This window comes from Lygodium microphyllum, chromosome 6 (assembly GCF_053477565.2).
Source record: "Lygodium microphyllum isolate KBCC chromosome 6, Lygodium_microphyllum_v1.1.10, whole genome shotgun sequence".
NCBI classification, from domain to species: domain Eukaryota; kingdom Viridiplantae; phylum Streptophyta; class Polypodiopsida; order Schizaeales; family Lygodiaceae; genus Lygodium; species Lygodium microphyllum.
The window spans coordinates 146,507,746-146,528,426 of NC_141140.1; the positions used below are offsets into that span (position 1 = coordinate 146,507,746).

Below are 20,681 nucleotides of genomic sequence, written 5' to 3' on the forward strand. Positions count from 1 at the left end.
GTTCAAGAGATCATGTACATGGCATGCTAAATGGAAATCTGTATGATAGTGTGTCTTACCACTATACCTAGGACCAAGATAATTTTGCTTCTCGATACAAGGCCTCAAAATAAAAAGCCTTAACATTCTAAGCTTTAGGCTGCATGTGCTAGGGTGGTTTAGTTTGGAAAACAACATAGATGCTGGATAATATGAGGAGCCCTCATACTTCTGACCTAAATTGTTCATATGAGAAATCTAAATGTCTTCAGTACATCACCTTATAGAGATGTCATCAGATTGCCCTCATCTGAGGTGGCAGTCTGTCCTAAGTCACTCAGTCCAGTTTTTGAATTGAAAAGCTCTTCATTGCAAAGAGATGAAAGTTTGGGCTGCTGCAATCCATCCTGAGCTGAGGGCCGTCTTACCTACATTCCCCTTCCATTGTCCTTTCAATTATCACGAAACCCTTCTGTCCTCCTTGCTCAGCACTCTTGACTGCACAACAATGGGTCTTGTTCCACTAAGCATGTAACTCCTGTTGTGTTGCAGGGCCAAATTTTCCATCCACTAATGTCCTCTCCCTTTCCTTGCCAGACTGAAGCCATGTATTGTGTGTGTGTGTGTGTGTGTGTGTGTGTGTGTGTGTGTGTGTGTGTGAGAGAGAGAGAGAAAGATGTATTAATGTGCTGTTTCTTCGCTGTGACTTTTGTACTCTTTTAGTCATGTGACTTTCGTACTCTTTTAGTCACTTGATATAATATAATTACTCATTACCAAAAAAAAAGGTGTATTAATGTCTACAAAAAGGCCAAATTGACCTATGAAACAAAAAAATGTACATCTTAAGTTCAAGGAACTGTCATGTTTCCCAAGTACAATAAAGAAACCATAATTTTGAAAGGAAATGTCTACCTAAGAAACAACGAACGACTGAAAATACTAAAAGAGCACTAGGGATCTAATACAATGTGGAACTGATATGTGCGCACAAGTGCATTTGCCTGTGTGTGTACAGCAGCCATTTCAAGCAGCTTTCTATATGTTTTCTTTTTGTGTGGTGTGTTTGTCTGCCGCAGATCTTTCTCTTCCCATCTATATAAGTGAAATCATGGAGTTTCAGCAAAACGCAACTTACTGCAAATAAGAATACATTGTGGAATCTGAATGCACCAGACTAAAGAATCATCCCTAAATAGTAGAGGTAATATGGATGCATATATGTTTATGATACACTGAATGAGAAATATCATATAAGGGGAATCATGAATGGCATGACACAAACCAATTTTAAGCCTAAAATATAAAGTGAAATTTCCTTCAAGAGCGCAACTAATCAAGAAGCCTTCTCAAACAGCATCTTCTTCTCAGGAAAGCCTCCATTGCTAGCTGACGCAGTACAATGACAAAGGCACTAGATGGATGCTTAATGGAAGCTGTATGTTTTGCTTCTTATGGTATCCATCAGTGCATCTCACAAAATCCCAACACAAACTCTCCACTCTATTTCATGGCCAAAAAAATGATATTTTTTCTGATATATTCATCAAATAATGACTCGAGAGTTTAATTAAATGTCATTGCTTGATGAAAATTGAGGTGGTCAATGCTGCAACCAGATTATATGAGAGAGGAGCTTCCATTTTTGGTAGCCTCTCTGGCACATGTGCACACACATAGACACTTACAGAATTAAAAGACAATAAAATATTAAAATTCACAAAGTTGAATGAGATCTTAACAGTGGATGGAAAGAAAAGCTGGAATGCTTTATAGGATCAATTGAGAAAAGGGCAGAAACATTACCAAAAATGTTGGAAATTTCCCACGAGGTTTGTCCAAATCACTCCATCCATACTTACAATAGCCCGAACCTCCTATTATACCAGTAGACTATGAACACATCAAACTTAAACAAACAAAATAAAAGACAGATTTCTCTTGAAACCTCCTTTTTGTTCAAAGCATGAGTCTACAAACTTGCCATCAATTATAACAGAACGGGGTTGTTGCCTTCTTGCACTATAAAGTTGCTGGAAGGACAGAGCTTTAGCTTCCACAGGCCTGAAAGCACATAAATTACAGCATGTTGTTTAAGTAAATTGAAAGATGTAATGCAAAGCGCAGTATCTCCTTTTTAATGATGAGTAAAAATTACTGTGAGAGTGCAGAATACAAGCCGAATCAACAAACACAATACACAATGCATAAACACAACATACTGAACAGCGAACAAGAAGCAACCCAAACTCAGAGAGAGCTCATGAACGATCAATGCAATCCATAATAGAAAGCATGAGAACAAAAGCATAATATTACCAATGTAACCAATGTAACCATCAAGCACTCTGATGACCCACCGCAGTGCCTCTAGTCCCTCTCTCCAAGGATTTTTTTTTAAAAACGATGCAATCCTAAATGAGAAGGAATAGTGCCTCATATATAGGCAACAAAGGAGCCACATTGGGCAGAAGGCTGGCCAGCCTAGAGACTCAAGATACCCCCGAGGATCAGGTCGGCCAGTGTGAATGCAGATGCCCAGTGGCCAACCGAATACACCCACATATCACCCACTAAAATGCAGAATAAAGTGCCTATTAAACAGTGATTTATGTTAAACAAGCAAAACCAGCAGTAGAACAATGAAAGACACAAACTGGATGAAAGAGACGATGCACGAGATGTGAACTGGGGAAAGGAATCCACTATGAGAATCAAGAGTACATCAGTTGAGCACGGAGTCACACACTCCACAAGCTCCTGTCCACACCAAATACTTGCAAGTACCTATACCAATGATTGTGGCCACACTCCCTCTTTTATAGACAAAATAACGGGATTTAACCTACCACAGTATAGGTTGGCCAATAATCAAATAACAAAAAAGTGGTTGCCCATAAATTAGGACCTTGAACCTGTTATATGACCACTTCTAACACCCTCTCTCAAAGCATAGGTGAACAAACAAATAGAAAGAACATCTTGGATGCACCGCAGATACTCTAGCAACGTGCACTCTATTGGATGCGCTTCTATTAGAAACCACCCTAAAGAAGTCCAAATGCCCTCTCTAAAAGCAAAGTAGTCGCTCACCACCTTACACCTCCTGTAGCCACACAACCTCCATGGATAGGACACTATGACACCAAGATTCCTCCACTAGAGCACATGCATGCCCTTCGGGTTCCCTCATGGGAGACCGCATGAACACATCATGTTGCAAGTCCCATTATGAACCTATTGCTGGACACACTTGTCCAAGTTTTGAATTGCCATAACATGTGAACTCAATAACACACATCAAATCCATCCAACAACAAAAGAGCATCACCATGCCCTTGCTCCACCTTTGCACTTGGCAATTCTTGTAGGAGCATGTGAGGGTGTGTAGCATCACTAGAGCTAAGAAGAAATTCACAAATCTAACATACCTCGTGAAGTTGTGCTTGAGTGCTACAATGCTTATCAGTGCTTTTCAAAGAGGGTGTTGGATTGCCCTAGCCTTTGGGGAAGTCTTTGCTTCCATCAAAATGTGGCAAACCAGTGATCATGCACATTAAAGTTAAGAGGAGTTATGTGGCATAGTATCACATTTGCAAAGCAAGAAGATACAAAAGGCATGCACCATTGCTCTGTGCAGTGGATATCATGGTCATGCTTGGTAGAGCATGAGATGGTCTATATGTCTACAACCTCTTGGTTCACTTGGGATCTACCAATGGTTGGAGCGGATGAACATGATCAGCAAACAATGACTAATATGTACCAAAAGACTCCACATGAACAAGCAGCAACATACAAAAAAGACAATGTCATCACCAAGCTTCAAATGGTGGCACATGAACAAATGCTTAGAATAAAGAGCAATCACTCATAGCTCCACAAGAACAAGGCTGTAAACTCAAACAAGGCTATATGTACGTGTCACCCCACATCAATGCAAGTCAATGAAGGCAGACCAGCCACAAGCACCATAGGCTAGAAACATAGCAAAGGTCAACATCTAGCATCAACGCAAGCAACACATTCCAGGCAAGAGGCTATCTATGAGCCTGCAATGCCAACAAATGCATCAAATCAACTGGTTATCAAACCTAGATAACGTAGATCATAGAAACATGAATTAACTCGCACATCCGACAACGCAGGTCACAGTAGCATAAATCAATAGGTACTGATGTGGCTTTCAGGAAATGTTACAATGGTCAATGAATATTGCTGTTGCCAGCCCTCTACCAGCTCTATTTGCAGCTGGTGACAGTTTGTTGCCTGCATTTACTGCCCAAATGGACTCCTTATCAGCTCTAGAGACCTGTTTTCCTCTACATTTGCTGCTGTCTGTTGCTGCCAGCCCCTGATCAGCCCTCTACACGCTGCATTTGGCTGCTGCAGCTGCCGCCCAAAAGTCTTTGTCCCTCTACTAGCTGCATTTTGCAGATTTCTCCCTCTTTTGCCTCTCTGAAACAGCACCACTGTTTGCTATATTTTCTGTTGTCCGACATCTTGGAGGCTGCCTTGCTGCATTTTAGGATCCATCAAGAGTACAACACACTCTCCCGCTCATTATCTCTGCCTCGGTCATCGAGACACAAGAGTTCAGGGTACAATTTTCATTCCCTACACCGTTTGCTCGTTGTATGAGCATTGTATATTCAGTATTCATTCATTCATTTAAGTCTTCATTGTGTTCATTGTCTTTGAGTTACCCTAACCCTAATTGTGTTCTGTTGAGTCTGTGCTTTGTTGTATGCTTTTATTTATGAGGGTATTTCTTCACATAGTATCAAAGCAAGGTTCTCTTTGACGAAACCTCGACGTTTGATCTGAAAGTCCTTCACAAGAAGCAGGAACAACAAAAGAGCAAGATGACATTGAACACATCTTCACCACATGATCATGATGCTCTCGAGCCTAGCATGTCGAGACACAAGACGGAGTGAGCTTCACAACTTGCTCCTCTCCTAACATGGCTGAAGAGTCTTCGAGCTACCATGGAGCCCATAGAACATATGAGATCTCACAAGCCAAATACAATCTCATCCTCATGTATTGAGCTCAACAATAGATTGAAGGTAATTTCGAGTTTTCCCCTTTAGATTTGAAGCACCAATCTAATGATTTTGCAAGAAGGACGGAAGCTCTACAAAGGATTGGCCATCCTAACATGGAAACTAGCATGGAGTACGAACCATTTTCCTCTCTACCACCATCGTCTCCATCTGTACCTCTTTCATATTTTCCATACACATCTCCACCTTCATTCACTCCTATGTCAAGTACACAAATCAATACTTCTCAACCTTTTGGATTTACTTCCTCTTTTCCAGAAGATATTGGTGATCCTCAAGATGAAGAAACTCTTCATACCAAGTATTGGTTCATAAGCCTTGAAGAGGATAGATTTTTCCATTTGAACTCAAGAAAAGATATGCAAAAGTTGCAAGATTTACTAGGGAGTGCTCCTTTTTCATCGTTTCCTTCATCTTTGACATCTCATAATCAATTTGATTTTGGTGAATCATCTTTTTCATCATTTGCATTTAATAGACCATAGTTACCTAGAACGGGGAACGGGAACGGGAACGGGAACGGGACCCCCTAGAACGAGGGGAACGTCCAAGGTCGGGGAACGGGAACGGGGAGAACGGCACATGTCTTAAGTGCCCCAAATATGCCCTGCATGACCCAAATTGCCCCAAAGAATGTCCCTCTAATTGCCCCAATACCCGTCAATGCATGAAATTGACCCAAATGTCCCAAAATTGACTCCATTACCCCCATAGCTCCAAATTGCCTTGAATTGCCCCAATTATCCCAATTTCCCTTGAAATTAGACAATATAAAAGGATGAATACCTTGGAATTGAGAATTGGCTGAAATTTGATTCTGATTTGCAGGAGTTCATAATGCATCAAATTTGAACTTTGCATGGACTCCTAATTAGCTTGTGGGTTGTCTTGACACTTTGAATCTTCAACCCGAGAGAGAGAGAGAGAGAGAGAGAGAGAGAGAGAGAGAGATTAGTGTGTGCACATTAGGTAATGGAGATGGGTAAATATGTGGTAGGACTGTGACCCAAGCCAAAAAAAAAAAACGGTAAAAAATGTCAATTTTCAGTCAACAGGCCTGGAATGGCCGTTCCAAATAGGGAACGGCAGGGAACGGCAGGGAACGGTAGGGAACGGCAGGGGGAACGGCAGGGAATGTTCCCTGGCCGTTTCACCTCCTTGGAGGGTTTGGAACGCGTTAGGCCGTTCCTACAGGCCGGAACAGCCGTTCCCTGTTTCTATGTAATAGACAAAAGAAACCTAATTCATTTCCCACATCTATATCAATCACAAATCCATTTAATCTCCCACCCACTAGATCCATCGCACCTTCCTTTTAGCCTCCATTAAGTGCACCTTTCATATCAACATACATCACACAAGGGGGACCTTCACCCTTAGACAACCCTTTTAAACCTCATCTTTCCTTTAGCCTAGTGGTGTCTCCATGATGGAGGTTCATCCTCCCGTACACACACTTTTGGGATTTTCACATGCCACCCAACTATCATTGAGTGTGGACCAGTTGGTACCACAATTTGCCTCCATGGCATTACCTAGTGGGCCTTCTGGTCCTTTTTCTATGCCCCAACCAACAATTGGACAAGGCTTACGTATCCCAGTGCCTCCACCTCCACTAACACTTTGTGGAAACATTCATGTTCCACTGCCTCCATATCAATTGGCACCCATTGGACATTTTCAGTCTATTTTTCCCTATCCACCTCCTACTTATCCCCTCCAATACCTCCTTATCCAGCTTATTCCAGATATTCGACACCTCGTGGTTTTTCCTCCTCATCGACTAGACATGCCTATAATGACAAGACTCATTTCAACAGATTGTACTACTTCACTACTTAGTCACATCTAATAAGACATATCCTTGACTCGTAGAACCTATGGGAATGCCAACTTGAGCTTGCACCTGTTCCATACAAGGTTGTCCGCTCATGGAAGTCTACAAAGGCCCACATCATCTCCATAGAGACATTTGAGAATGCAAGTCTCGTCCACATCTACATGTTGCCTCCTGAGGAGGTGACTATAGAGACCTACTCGTCACAGCTGAGCACTCTAGCTACTCCTTGGATTGTGGACAGTGGAGCTACTTATCATATGATCCCCATCGAGGACATTTTCATTTCCTAAGTCCCTATAAACGAGCGAGTCTGAGTTGGAAACAACTCTTCGTTCAAGATTCAAGCTCACGGTCGCATTAGTTTTACCACTGGCCAAGGCCCGAATCACGCTATATTGGATAATGTATACTATGTCCCCTAGCTTGGGGTGAGCTATTATCCGTTTAGCAACTTTGCCGCTTGGGACAAGCAATCTTCTTCACAACGACCACAGTCCAAGTCCTTGCCTCTCAGACCAGTTTAGTGATTGCTCATGAAGGCACAACCTAGTGGCCTATACTGCATGATACAGTTTCGTTCCAAGACAACACCAAAGGGCTCCAAGTTCTATCGCTTCCACGCTTTAGCCACTGCATGAAAGCCTTTGAGCACCGAGTGTTTTTGCCATTTTTGCTTAGGACATCTCGGATACAACTCTTTTTATGAGTTCTTGCATCGACAAATGGTTGATGGCCTTCCACGCCTAAAGCTATCGTGAAATATTTGTAAAGCTTGTCAACTCAAGAAATAGCACCGTACCCCATTCCCTCAACAAACTACACATGGAGTTGAGATGCCTCTTAGATTGATTCATCTTGATCTTTGTGGGCCGACATCCACCACTACCTTGAATGGTGCACTATACTTCTTGATTGTGGATGATCATTCTTGTTACATGTGGGTGTACTTTCTCAAGCATAACTTAGATGCCTTCACATATTTTTCTACTTAGATGCTGCTAGTGCATAACCAAGTTTGTCATCATATAGGATGTATGAGGAGTGGCACTGGAGGGGAGTTCACCTCCCACAAGTTTTTCAAGTTTCTAAAGGAGCACGGTATCTCACACTAGCTTATCTCTACTAACTCCCCTTCCCAAGATGGAGTCATAGAACATATAGGAACTGGACCATCATGAACATGGCATGCTCTATGTTATTCACAATAGAGCTCCCTGAGCGCCTTCAGGTCAAGGATGTTAACACTTTGGTGTGCATCCTCAACCAGTGCCCAACTATGGTTATCCCTTAGAGAACTCCATATGAGGCATTTTTTTGCTCTCCACATATAGTTTTCCACTTTAGAGTCTTTGAAAGTCGTATCTACGTGCACACGCCTAATGATAAGATAGGCAAGCTCACTCCCCGAGATGATCTCCTAGTTTTTGTAGGATACTCCTCCGAAGCGAAAGCCTATCATCTATTTGATCCTCAAACAAACAAAGTGATCGTTAAGAGGAACATTGTGCAGTTTTCTACACCGGATTCTAAGCCCTTTCTTCTAGGCCAAATTTAGCTTACTCAATTAGTTTGCTTCATCAATATTTCACTACACCTAGAATGTCACATTGGATTACATGTCATCGTGTTTTAAGATATTTGCGGTGTAGCAGTTCTTATGGCCTAACTTATGGTATTCGTTTATGTTTGCAAGGGTACACTAACTTTGATTGGGTAGATCCTGACACCCAACATTCCCATGGTGGCTACCTCTTTACCTTGGGCACAGTATCCATCTCTTGGGCTACCTGTAAGCAAGAGTCAGTGGCTGCTTCCACAGCAAAAGTTGAGTATAGAGCTCTCTTTGATGGTACCACAAAGGCTATCTACTTGAAGAGCTTATTGGCAATGCTATAGTTTTCATGTAACTCTCCTACCGTTGTCTACTGCAACAACCAGAGTACCATTACCCTTACGGGCAATCCAATCATTACACCATGAACGCAACATGTGGGAGTCCACTTCCACTTCACTAGAGAGCAATAGGCACCATTCACCTATATTTTGTGCCTTCATCAAATAATTTTGCAAACATATTGACCAAGGCGGTTAATCGGCCATGCTTCAATACTTGTTACCTAAGATCAACTTGGGTATATCCTCTCCTACTTCGAATTGACAGGGAGAGGGTGATTCCCTCTAGCTTTGCCTTTCAGTTTAAGAGAGGGTGGTTTTCTTATCTTTGTGGTGATAGGATGTTATTTATAATTTCTTTTCAAACATTATTTATACTATACTTTGTATCTTCATTCACATCATCAGGATGACATGATTGTAAAAGGACACTTGGATAAGTGAATAATTCTCTACGAGGGCACTATCCAAGTGATACCATTACATAGCCTTTTCCATGAGCATGATCACACCTGCATTGTCTCTTGCATAACTCCTGTGCATTGGCATTCTAATCTTGTAAACATGCATCTATGTGCATTTGTCCCTTTTCGGTCTTTTTAAGTGGTCAACTCTCGGTCCACCATATTCGGGGCATTGTACATGGCAGCCTTCAATGCAATCTCCTTTGCTTACTTAGCTTCGCTAGCTTACTTTTTGCCTACTTTTTTGGCTCTCCACATGTCCCCCATATTTGCTTCACCCCACCCTTAGCCCATTCCTTCGTCATCGACACCTAGTAGTAGTAGGTATAGCTTAATTATTTTGTGAAGATCTTTGGGTCTGACCATTTGTTTGTCTACCATGTATTACTTAATTGATCGCAATCCATATTTTCTTACACAAACCAAAAAAAAAAAAAGTTCATTGTCGTTCCATCCACCTTTGCAAGACTTGGTAGGCCATCGGGCAACTGACCTGCACTCTTTGTCCGATGCCCTAGCCCTCTCTAGGGAGACCACTTGGACTCCCTTGGTAAGATAACAATCACCTTTGTAGTCTTGGTAGACCACTAGCAAGTTGACGTGCAACCTTTGTCTGATACCCTGGCTACTTTGGGATGGGATGCCTTGGGGTAAACACAAAAACAAACAAAACTTTGGGTTGGCCTTCCTTTCTAGCTTTGTTTTTGGACTTGAGAGGGGGTGTTGAGCTAAATTAAGCATTAAATCCTGAATTAGCCTCTTAAACAACACCAAAAATGCTTAATTAATGAAAATCCTAAAACGGGGCGCGATTCGAGAGAGTTTAAAATGGGAAGAGATCCAAGGTCTGAAAACTTTATATAAATAGATAGGCTGTCCTCCATTCAGCCCAATCTTGTTTTTCCAGGATTCGCGCCTTCTAGCTTCGCTGCCCACACATCATTCACAAAGAACACTGAAGCTGCCTGACCTTGTGCACACTCATCTGGGGCCTGTTTCCATCCTTCACCTCACTGCCCAAGCCTGCTAGTGTTGTCTACTGCTGTTGTCAGCCCTCTATAAGCTGCATTTGCAGCTAGCAGCAGTTTGCTGCCTGCATTTACTGCCCGGGTGGACTCCCTATCAACTGGCAACTTGTTTTCCTTCATGTTTGCTGTTGTTTGCCACCACCAGCCCACGACCAGCCCTCTACAAGCTGTGTTTGGCTCTGTAGCTGCTGCCTGGCAATCCTTGCCCCTCTATTGACTACATTTTGCAGATTTCTCCCTCTTTTGCCTGTCCGACACTAATCCCCGGCACCACTGTCTCTGTGTTTGCTGCTTTCCAACATCTTGAAGGCTGCGTTGCTGCATTTCAAGATTCGGTAAAAGTACGACACACTCTCCCACTCATTACCTTTGCCTTGGTCCTCGAGACACAAGAGTTTGGGGAACAATTTTCATTCCCTACATGGTTTGATTGCTACATGAGCATTGTATATTCAGTATTCATTCATTCATTCGCATCTTCACTATGTTCATTATATCTAAGTTACCCTAACCCTAACTATGTTCTGTTGAGTTTATGCTTTGTTGTGCGCTTCATTTATATTTTTGCATTAGGGTATCTCTTCACAAGAGCCTATAAACTTGTGATATGACCAATCCCTAGAAACCCTCATCATGGTGCATGGTGCATACCACAACAAGATTCAAAAAGTCTACCAAAAACTTGTAACGCCATAACAATGATGACAAAAAGAGCCCTGGGTAATTAAGCCAATGCTAACATGCCTCAAAGAAGACATTGATGTCAATGTTGTCCATACTCAAACACGTGGGCAATAGCCTCAGTCTATGCTATTTACTAGGCAGCAGTCCAATGCACACAGGGCTCCAATTCAATAGTCTATACATGGGCATAGTGCTAGTATGCATGCACAAGGGAATAATTTTCAGCATACATTTGAGCAGCCAACTATGCAGCAACCATCTGCACATCCACGTTATTTCAAAAGTGATACAGTGTTGTAAAACATGTATAGCAATGCATCAAGTGGTCTAGGTATGCAAGGAGCTTATGTTCTTGGTTTACGGCTTGGTTTTCAAGCAATCACATGGTAATGCTCTTTGTGATGTACAGCCCAAGGAAAAGGCTATCATCTATCACCTGTCCTTCTACATCTATCATCACAATCACCTATCACATATCATCATCTACAAAACACTCACCTCCGCACAAGCTAGTCTTCATCAGTATTTGTTGATACCAGTCCACATAATTTACTCTTGGAAACTCCATCACCTATCATCTACGGTGTGCATCTTCCTCCTTCGTATTTTCCATTGTTATTTTTTCTTTGCATGGTTAGTTTTCTTTCTATGAAAACTATTTTTCTTCATTATTCTTTTTTCCTATGGTAACATTGATAATCAAAATCAAGTAACCCGATAACTCGAACACAATGCTAAATAAAAAAGCCATTAACAATAAAAAATACAACTTGAGTTTCCATGATTTGTAGAGGTTATTGAGAGATGTAGGATGCGTCTTTGTCACAAATAGTAGAATAAGAATTCACCTCCTCTCTTCCTATGCTCAATTGTAGAATGAGTATCCCCATTCTCTCTTCTTAAGATCGATTGTAGAATTAAAATCCCCCTCCTCTCTTCCTATGCTTAAGTGTAGAATGAGCAGCCCCTTCCTGTCTTAAAATCCCCCTCCTCTCTTTATGACAAATGATGATCCACCTCCTCTCTTAGTTAGTAGGCTCAATTTTAAAATTGAACCTCTATGAAGAGTCCTTCTCACACTCAAGGACTACATTCAACATGTGAGAGGCCTTTCTAAGTGTGATTGTTTCCTTGGTTTATACGATCATCCACCTCATCTTCTTAGGAGGCTGAGTTTTGAAATTGAGCCTCCATGAGGATACCTCCTTAGCCTAAAAATTTCAAGTGAGCATGTGAGACACCTCCTTTTCTATTGAGCCTCCACCCCTTCTCTTCTTGGAAGGCTCAATTTCAAAATTGAGCAGGGAGGCCCTCTTAGACTCAAAGTCTCTACTAAACATATGAGACATCTCTCTCTAATGAGAACGCCCAATTTTCCCAATACATTGGCACCCCCTCTGTTATTAGTAAGACACCTCCTCTATTATTAAAAGCGCACCTCTTCTTCCTAATATGAGGCTTGATTCTAAAATGCAGCCACCCAATATGCGACATTCTACCCATTAATAAGTATGTGACCCTCTACCCACTACTCTCTTAAGACCCTCAATTTCAAAAGTGTGCCTTAAGAAGGCATCCTTTAGAAACATACCTCCTCTTCCTATTATAAGGCTAAATTTCAAAAATAAGTATGTCAATATATAACCCTTTGCTCACTCTCTTCTTAGGAAGCTCAATTTCAAAATTGAGCCTCTGTGAGGAGCTGTCCTTTAGAAACACACCTCCTCTTTCTATTGTGAGGCACATCTCATGTTCCTACTATTAGGCTCAAAATTGATCCTCCCAATATATAAGCCTCTATCCACTACTCTCTATCCATGAGGAGCCCTCCTTAGATACCTCCCAATATATGACCCTCTATCCCCTACTGTCTTAAGCTCCATGAGGAGCATAGAAACAGGGAACACCCATTCCGACACTTAGGAACAAATTAACGTGTTCTAGGAGACACGAACCTATAGGAACAAATTCATGTGTTCTAGGAGACACGAACCTATGAAATGCTAGAGGAATGTTCCACCCCGTTCCTGCTCTGTTTTGGCCCATTCCCTAACCATGCCCTGTTTCAAACAGCCCCTCCAGCTTGGCTGATTTTTTTTAAAAGTTAAAATGTACTTTATTATTCTTACCATTGCACATTTCGAGAGGCCCCCATCACTGTCGTCAAATCTAGTGCCCATCACTATCATCTTGTGTCGACACGCACTGCAACCGCTAGGCTCCTACTCCGCACGCTGCTCGCTTGCAGATTGCAACCCCCCCTCCCACCCTCTCTCTTTTCATTTTCATGAAGATAATTGAATTAAGTAGTAAATATTTACATCACACCATTAGGTCGGGAAAGAAAAAACACACAAATGAAAGTCTACCAAGACTCTAACACAAATATATCACACAGAAAGGACAGCTGCTATGGAGCGAACAATATCCAGCCAAGGAGCAGCAATGTCAAGAAGAACCAAATCAATTGGAACTATAGAGATCTGCCATAACACTAAACCACAAACATAGGCCACATGACCATAGATGCCTAAGGCCGAATCAAAAATAAAGGCATTCCGAGTATGCCAAATATGCCACAAAGCTGTCCATCTAAGGAAATGAAGAGTCAAGAATAATCTGAAAGCAAAGTAGACATAGAAGTCATCCTTCCCATAATCCACAAACAAGCTAATATCCACTGTTGAGTCGCCAAGGACCACACACAGGAAACAAAACTCCAAATCTGTCGAGCAACAAGGAAAGAGACAAAGAGATGAAGCAATGTCTCATCACATATACTGCAAAATACACAATGACCACCAAGGATCTTGTGAGCACGCAACATGTCCCCAATTGGAAGACGCCCAATAAGCAAGCTCCACATGAACACTGTTGGGAATAAAGGCCCTCGTGCCTTTTAATGTGCTCGGGTGTGAACACACCCTTAGCACTTGTACTTACACATATATATCTATCTAAAAACCCTAAAGAGGTACACTCGTCATTGTACCCACTAATCGTGCACTCTCTACTCTTTTCTCTCTCACTCTTTGTCTCGTTGCATGCTAGCAACCACTGAAACCACTGACTATCTCGATCCTCGCGCTCCCATCCACTACAAACTCATATCAGAGCAGGCAAGAGACAGCTCACGTGCACCCGTCTGAAGATAGACGATAGGCGTGTGTAGGCTTAGCGGCAGGCGCTCGTTAAAGCCAGGAGTTGAGTGCCTGACGAAGGCAATTGACCAATGGGTTGGCACAATGGCTATGTGCAGAGAGCGACCGAGCTGGTGGCGGGGCAAGCAACACGAACGAAGAGCTAGTGACGAGCTCGTGACAGGGCAAGCAACAAACATAAGCGACGAACAGGACGACCTGTAATGGCTACGAGACAAGACCGGGAGCTTCCGCGTGACGAGCGACAGGTTCCTCTACGCGACGGACCGCAGATCTTCCTCGTGACGAGCGTCTGATTTCTTTCGAGAAGGTCAATGGCCTATTTTTTAATTTACTTCTTCTTCTTCTTTTTTTGACCTCTCTATCGGATGTTCACACATAGAAGCACAAAGTGCAAATCTATGCAAATCTCTCTCTTAAAATTTGGGGCTTTTCCCAAATTTTGTGCCGGTTGATGCTTTGAGCACAAAAAATTTTGGGGCTTTTGACAGTGCGTGTCAAATTTTATGCCCATGGGTACGTGTACAACAAAAATTGCAGCTAAAATTTGGGATTTCTCATGTAATGTGATGTATATGCCCTTCGAACAACTGTAATCAGTTGTGGAATGCTGTAGCACATGGTTTGGTGCTTCTGAAAATTTAAATACAGATCTGAAATCTGTGCTTCTACATGGTCATTTATTGCTGGTTGGTACTTGCTTGTACCATGATCACTTGTGTGACAATTTGGGCCTGCATTTGCTGAATTTTTTGGTCACATTTGGGCTGAAAATCATGGCTGGCAGCAGTGACAGGAGTAATCTCATGCACATAAAGAAGCTTAAAGGAGCACATAACTTTGCAGTTTGGCAAAATCAGTGCTACAATATCCTATTGCAAAAGAAGCAGGCAAAGCTGGCAAACATGGAACAGGAAGATTGAGCTTTCACACTCGACCATTGAGCTATCGATTTCTGATGCCTTGCTGTTTAATATTGAAGGTTTGGATTCTGTATATGCTATATGGACTGATTGGAAGAACTGTATGCACAGAAGAGTGCCGCAAGCAAAGTATATTAGCTGAAAAAGCTTATGGATTTGCACATGAAAGAGGGTACAGCAATGTCTACTCAGTTGAGTGATTTTAACTCCATTTTCAGCCAGTTGTGGGCATCCACGTGACATGTTTTTATTTCTATTGACTCTTCTCAGCTCAGAGTCTTCTCTCCTCTTTCCTCTTCACTCTAGGAGTTGCTACCCTACCACTAAACCTGCTGCCAACACCACCAAGCTGCCACCAACATAATCACACTACCACCTGTTGCCGCCAACAGCATCAGGCAACCCCCTAGTTGCCAGTAAATGATGTTTTCTGCTATTGTTGCTCTTGTCGACAACCACCCACCTTTTGAAGATGGTCACCACAAAGAAGGCCCATGATGGTAGCCTTATTATTTTGGTGCTTTATGTTGATGATATGCTTATAGCTAGGAATGCTCGTGCTTAGTTGCTACAGCTACATTTTCTACTACTGCTCCTTTTGTATACAGACAAACACCTACTAGCACTAAGCAAACTGACACCATCTTAAACTCCATCAACTGATCATAGAGTTTGCATTTTCAGCCAGCAAACCTTGCATTTTCCTGCTCAAAGTCATCGACCTCCTAATGATCTAGAGGTCTGTGTTTTGTTCCCTTCATTGCTGCCCACATCCATCCAATGTCTTCTTCGGCATCCCACTTGCCAAAAGACTTGACAAAAGTGATGCAACAATGGAAGCATAGACAAGTGCTAGAATAAACCGCTGAATACAGGACAAAAGACAAAGAAAACAAAAGAACACTGCAAAAGAAGAGAGCTCACAAATGTGCTCGCGAAATGTAATCCATATACCAAACACGAGAATGAAACATACAACAATGAGTCACTAGTTGCGTGGGCACTGGCATTGACTCTCTCTCTCCACAAAACCTGTAGGAGATGATGTGACTAAATGAGGAGGGAGCTGGGTATATAAAGAAGAAAATAATGCCAAAATAGGGGCACATCAACCAGCATTTGATGTTGGTTGGCCAACATAAAATTCCCCAAATAAGCATCATAGTAACCATAATAAAATGCCTAAATAACCTAGCCATGCCCAACATAGGTCAAACTCACACATGAGCTGTCTAGACTGCTAACACCCTCTTTGAGATCATGGGTGATCTGATACAATAATAAAGGCTAATCATAGTCCGCACAACAAAGAACCACCAAAGACGAACCATGGATCAAGCAATAGGTGATCAAGCCACCATCAACGTAAATCAGAGAGAACCTGATGTCAATGGCTTGGATTAGCTACAAGATCAAGTAGCTCAAAAGGTAGAGATGTAGTTATTTCACTTACATCAAAGAGGCCGAGGTAGCTTTGGTAGAGGGTCACATCTTATGGTTGAGGGACTAATTAGAATGCATCTCCAAATGTAAATAATCAGTAGGTACAAAATGCTAGAGGTGGTGGATCCTTCCAAGCAAGGAGGAGATCCAATTATAGAGGCACAACGATGTCTCACAATAGCATACAAGACCATCATGTCAAAAATGCCTCTGAACATATGTGACCATGGATTCCCTGCCTTTGGTCAAGACCGCCAAAGTGTCCCCTCATGTGAGCTCGAACTAGGAGCCAATCCTAATCTCTGTCAAATAACAGCACATGTATATCTATATAGATGAGGCTCAGCTGCTCCATCTCACCCCGTCTCACACTACCTCTCTGGCACTGGAGAGTCATGAGGGATGGCCACATCACATGGGCTAGAAAGCAGCAGAGGAAGGGGCAATCAAGCCCTTCCTTCGATCCGAAGAAGTGGACCCCTTTCACGCCTTGGAATTCTCCTTGGCCGAAGGATCGGAGTCAGAGTCTGAGAAAGAGAATAACTCATCCGAGGAATCCACATCCAACTTCTCCTTCTTTCATGAGGCTGCTAACTCCTTGTTATCCTTCTGCAAGTATCCCTTCTTACCACAATGATAGCACTGGACCTTCGACTTCTTCTACCTGTCACCTCTCTCTAAAGCTGTAGGCCTTACTGAAACCTCCATAATGAGACGAAAGCCTTCCTTGTAAACGCAAAGATGCCTCGTGCTCTAGTAGCATCAAGGGCATATGGGTAAAGCACATGTGTAGATGATGTCTACACCAACAAAGCATTGGCCACTCCATCAAACTCCGCAAGGGAGCTTGTAGAGTACCATGCCAACAAGATGTGTCTCTAGAAGGGCAGACTGGATGTGTTGAAACTCCTCCTATACTTGTGTAACATGGAGCAAAAATGACTAAATGACTCAAACCTCATCTGCTAAAGCTGGCCATAAAGGGTCACTGCATGTATGGTGGAATGTGCCTTGTGCTTCAAATAACATCTGAAGCTTTGACCATACTTCAGGAGATATCCTGTAGAGGTAACCGCCGATAAAACTTCTTTAGAAATACACCAAAGCAGTGCAGAATATGCATGTGCATCGTTGAAATCCCACGTAAGCACAACTTTCTCATGATTGTTCTCATCAAAATCTTCGAGAAGAGGAAAAGGACGCTGAGGCCGAGGAATAGCTCCACATACAATGTACCAAATCTGCTTCTACACAAACCAAGCTTTCATTACAACACTCCATATAAGATAGTCAAGTCCACGTAACTTATCATTTGTAAAAGGGCACGGAGAAGCCATTTAGAGAGCATAAGAAGATAATATAGAGAATAGAAGGTGTATGGCAACAATCGAAATGAGCAAAAACAAGTTGCTTGATCAGCAAAGGCAAAAAAGACCTGTAATCAATAGAAAAATTGCAACAAGAACCTCGCTCCTGCAATCTGATACCATGTTAGAAATGGTGCAATGGAAGCATAGACAAGTGTTGAGATAAATTGTTGAACACAAGACAGAAAACAAAGAAAGCAAAAGAACACTACAAAAGAAGAGAACTCGGAGATGTACTCGGGAAATGGAGTCCATATACCAAACATGAGAATGACGCATACAACACTGAGTCACTGGCTGCCTAAGCACCAGTAGCATTGGCTCCCTCTCTTCACGAAACCTATAGGTGATGATATGACTGAATGAGGAGGGAGCCGATTATATTAAAAAATAATAATGCTAAAATAGGAGCCAACTTGGCATTCCGTCCCTTAATCCAAGACTCGTGTTCAAATCTCGGGCACATGATCCACCAATCTGCTCTTAACTAGCATCAGGGCCTTCCTGGAAGTCCAACGTAGGGATTAGGCTAGTCCTCGATAGACCCAAGGAAAAAGGAAGTCCAACTATAAAAGGCACTTGAAAAGCTTCCATCATGGGTGGAATGGACATCGCAATTACATTTGAGTGTTTTGTATTTGAGGCGTTCCTCTTGGGAGCCATCACACATCCCAATCTCCATGTGCTCTTTCTCAAACCTTAACAATACTTGTGCTTATCTTCCACTTCAAGGTTTGAGGCCTTGCTTCTTCCCGTATACTTCAAGTCTCGATGACCCACTTCGGCTCGATGGAGTTTGGAAATCAAGGGTTTTGGTGAAGTAGTCTTGCATTTCCTCAATCTCTTTCTTTCCCCCTGACACTGATCCTTTTTTTTGTAACCAACAATGTGAAGGGTTTTTTTTTGTTTTTAAGTCACCAAGAGTGTGAGGGTTTTTCCACCAACTTCCAAGACCTAGATATGATCCTAGGTTGTAGAATCAAGCTTCTCCTCCATGACCTATCTCCAAACAAGAATAGAAAGTGCCTTTGAAAGATAAGAAGGAACTATGGTGTCAAGATAGGCATGAGTCATGTGGAAGGAAGGCACATGATGCCATTCGGCATAAACATAATGAGAATACTGGGGACCATTTGAAGTCATTGGTGTAAAGAAACTGCAGGATTTCAATGGAGACAACATACTAGCATGAATGAGCCAAAACACTCAAAGAATGAAAGAATATTGAATTAAATCTAATGAAAATGCAGTGCCCCATACTGCATGGCTAGGACCAAGGTTGAGGAGAGCCAAGGAGTTGGTGATGCTGGAGCAGAAGACTCGAGGTGATGAAAGGATAAAATTCTAACACCTCAATGCTGCCGCCGGTCAAGGAATAGGCGAATATGGAGGTAGGAGGAAAGGGGTGAAACGTGTGAAGGAGTACACAAGTCCTCCTGACCGCCACAGAATGATCTTTGATAGTAGAAGAGGTGGACACCTCTCAAAACCGTAATGTATACTGTAGAACATGTTGATCTTAATTTCAAAAACGAATGCCCAATATAGGTCAATGCAAAGGTCTTCCAAGAGCACTCTGTCAACTGATAATCGGAAGGCCGATACAAACGGTATTGTATTTCAGCTATAGTGTGAGTGCAGGATCACAATCTCATCATACACGCTTTTATGAGCTTTAGTAGAGCATGGATGAGTACAGTCTCAATCGCCTTCCATTAGTCAATGAATCGAGCAGTATACTCAGATAGCCCTCAATTGCAACAGGATTGATCAATGCAGTCTTAAAAGCTTTCAATCAGTCGAAGATTGATCGGTACAATTGTTACCCGAAACAGGGGCCAGCACGGAGGGAGGCCTCAGCAAAGAGCACGAAAGGCCAGGAGGTAATGCCGCTGCTAGAGATGAGGAAGTCCTGCCAGAGAGCGTCGGAGCTGGCGACGTAGAGCCAGGCCTTGCAAACAAGGGCAGCGGAGGCGAGGTCGCGAGGTGGCAGTAAGGAGAAGACACCGAACAGGATGTCACCGGGGAGAAGATCGAAGCTGCACGACGAAGACGATGATGCTGCTGATGGTGGTGACGATGACGAAGAAGACGACGAAGGAGAGAAGAGAGACGGAGAAACAGAGCTCCACACTCGTCGGAGCAGGCCTGCCATGAAAAATGGAGAGAGAGAAAGAGAGAGATCTATGCACATGTATTTTTGTTCGTATGACTCTTCGAGGGGCTTCTATTATCGCGCAAAACCATTGTCACCACAAGTTGTGAGGGTGTCCTTTCAGGAGCACATGGCTTGCAACACTTGTGTAGGTGTAAAATAGGGGCCAACTTTGTTTGCCATTGCTCATTAGGGCATATGCTTTTATAATGGTACAGTGCCATGGTGAATCCTTCTTCAAAACAATTAGTATGCCACATGGAATGTTAAATGATGACTTGATCAATGTCAATACATTCGTTTCATCAATATTATCAAGGTAGATCAACATTCCCAAAATAACAACCTATGTTTCCATAGATAACTTTACACCCTTCACTCATTCAAGAAAGTATGTTTTGTTTAGCTAAAGCATGTGAAATAAATGTGTATGTGTGTGTGTGTGTGTCTCAAAATGAGTGATTATATTACGTAAAACTAAAAGAGTACAAAAGTCACATGAAAATTTGAGCACAAAGAAGTACAAAAGTCAAGGCAAGGTCACTGAAGAGACTACCCAACACCAAGATACTAAATCATCTCTAGTCAATATATCAGCATGATGACTAAGGTCAACCTGCCACTAGAGAAGTCCCTTGAGTTTCGCAACATGACACTAGATGCTCAAGGTGGCAT

At 42.4% G+C, this 20,681-nt stretch overlaps 1 protein-coding gene across 1 annotated transcript in view; it reads right to left on the bottom strand.

The window, feature by feature from the left end:
* Positions 1–20,104, bottom strand: part of ARP8 (actin-related protein 8) — a 102,972-nt gene extending 82,868 nt beyond the window's left edge. The window contains exons 1-3 of the mRNA XM_087680259.1: positions 19,678–20,104; positions 1,964–2,043; positions 1,786–1,856 (exon numbers count right to left, since the gene is read on the bottom strand). Of these exons, the coding sequence (XP_087536385.1) occupies positions 1,786–1,856; positions 1,964–2,043; positions 19,678–20,045 (519 nt within the window). The 5' untranslated portion in view covers positions 20,046–20,104. The remainder of the gene's footprint in view (positions 1–1,785; positions 1,857–1,963; positions 2,044–19,677) is intronic.
* Positions 20,105–20,681: the final 577 nt, after the last annotated feature.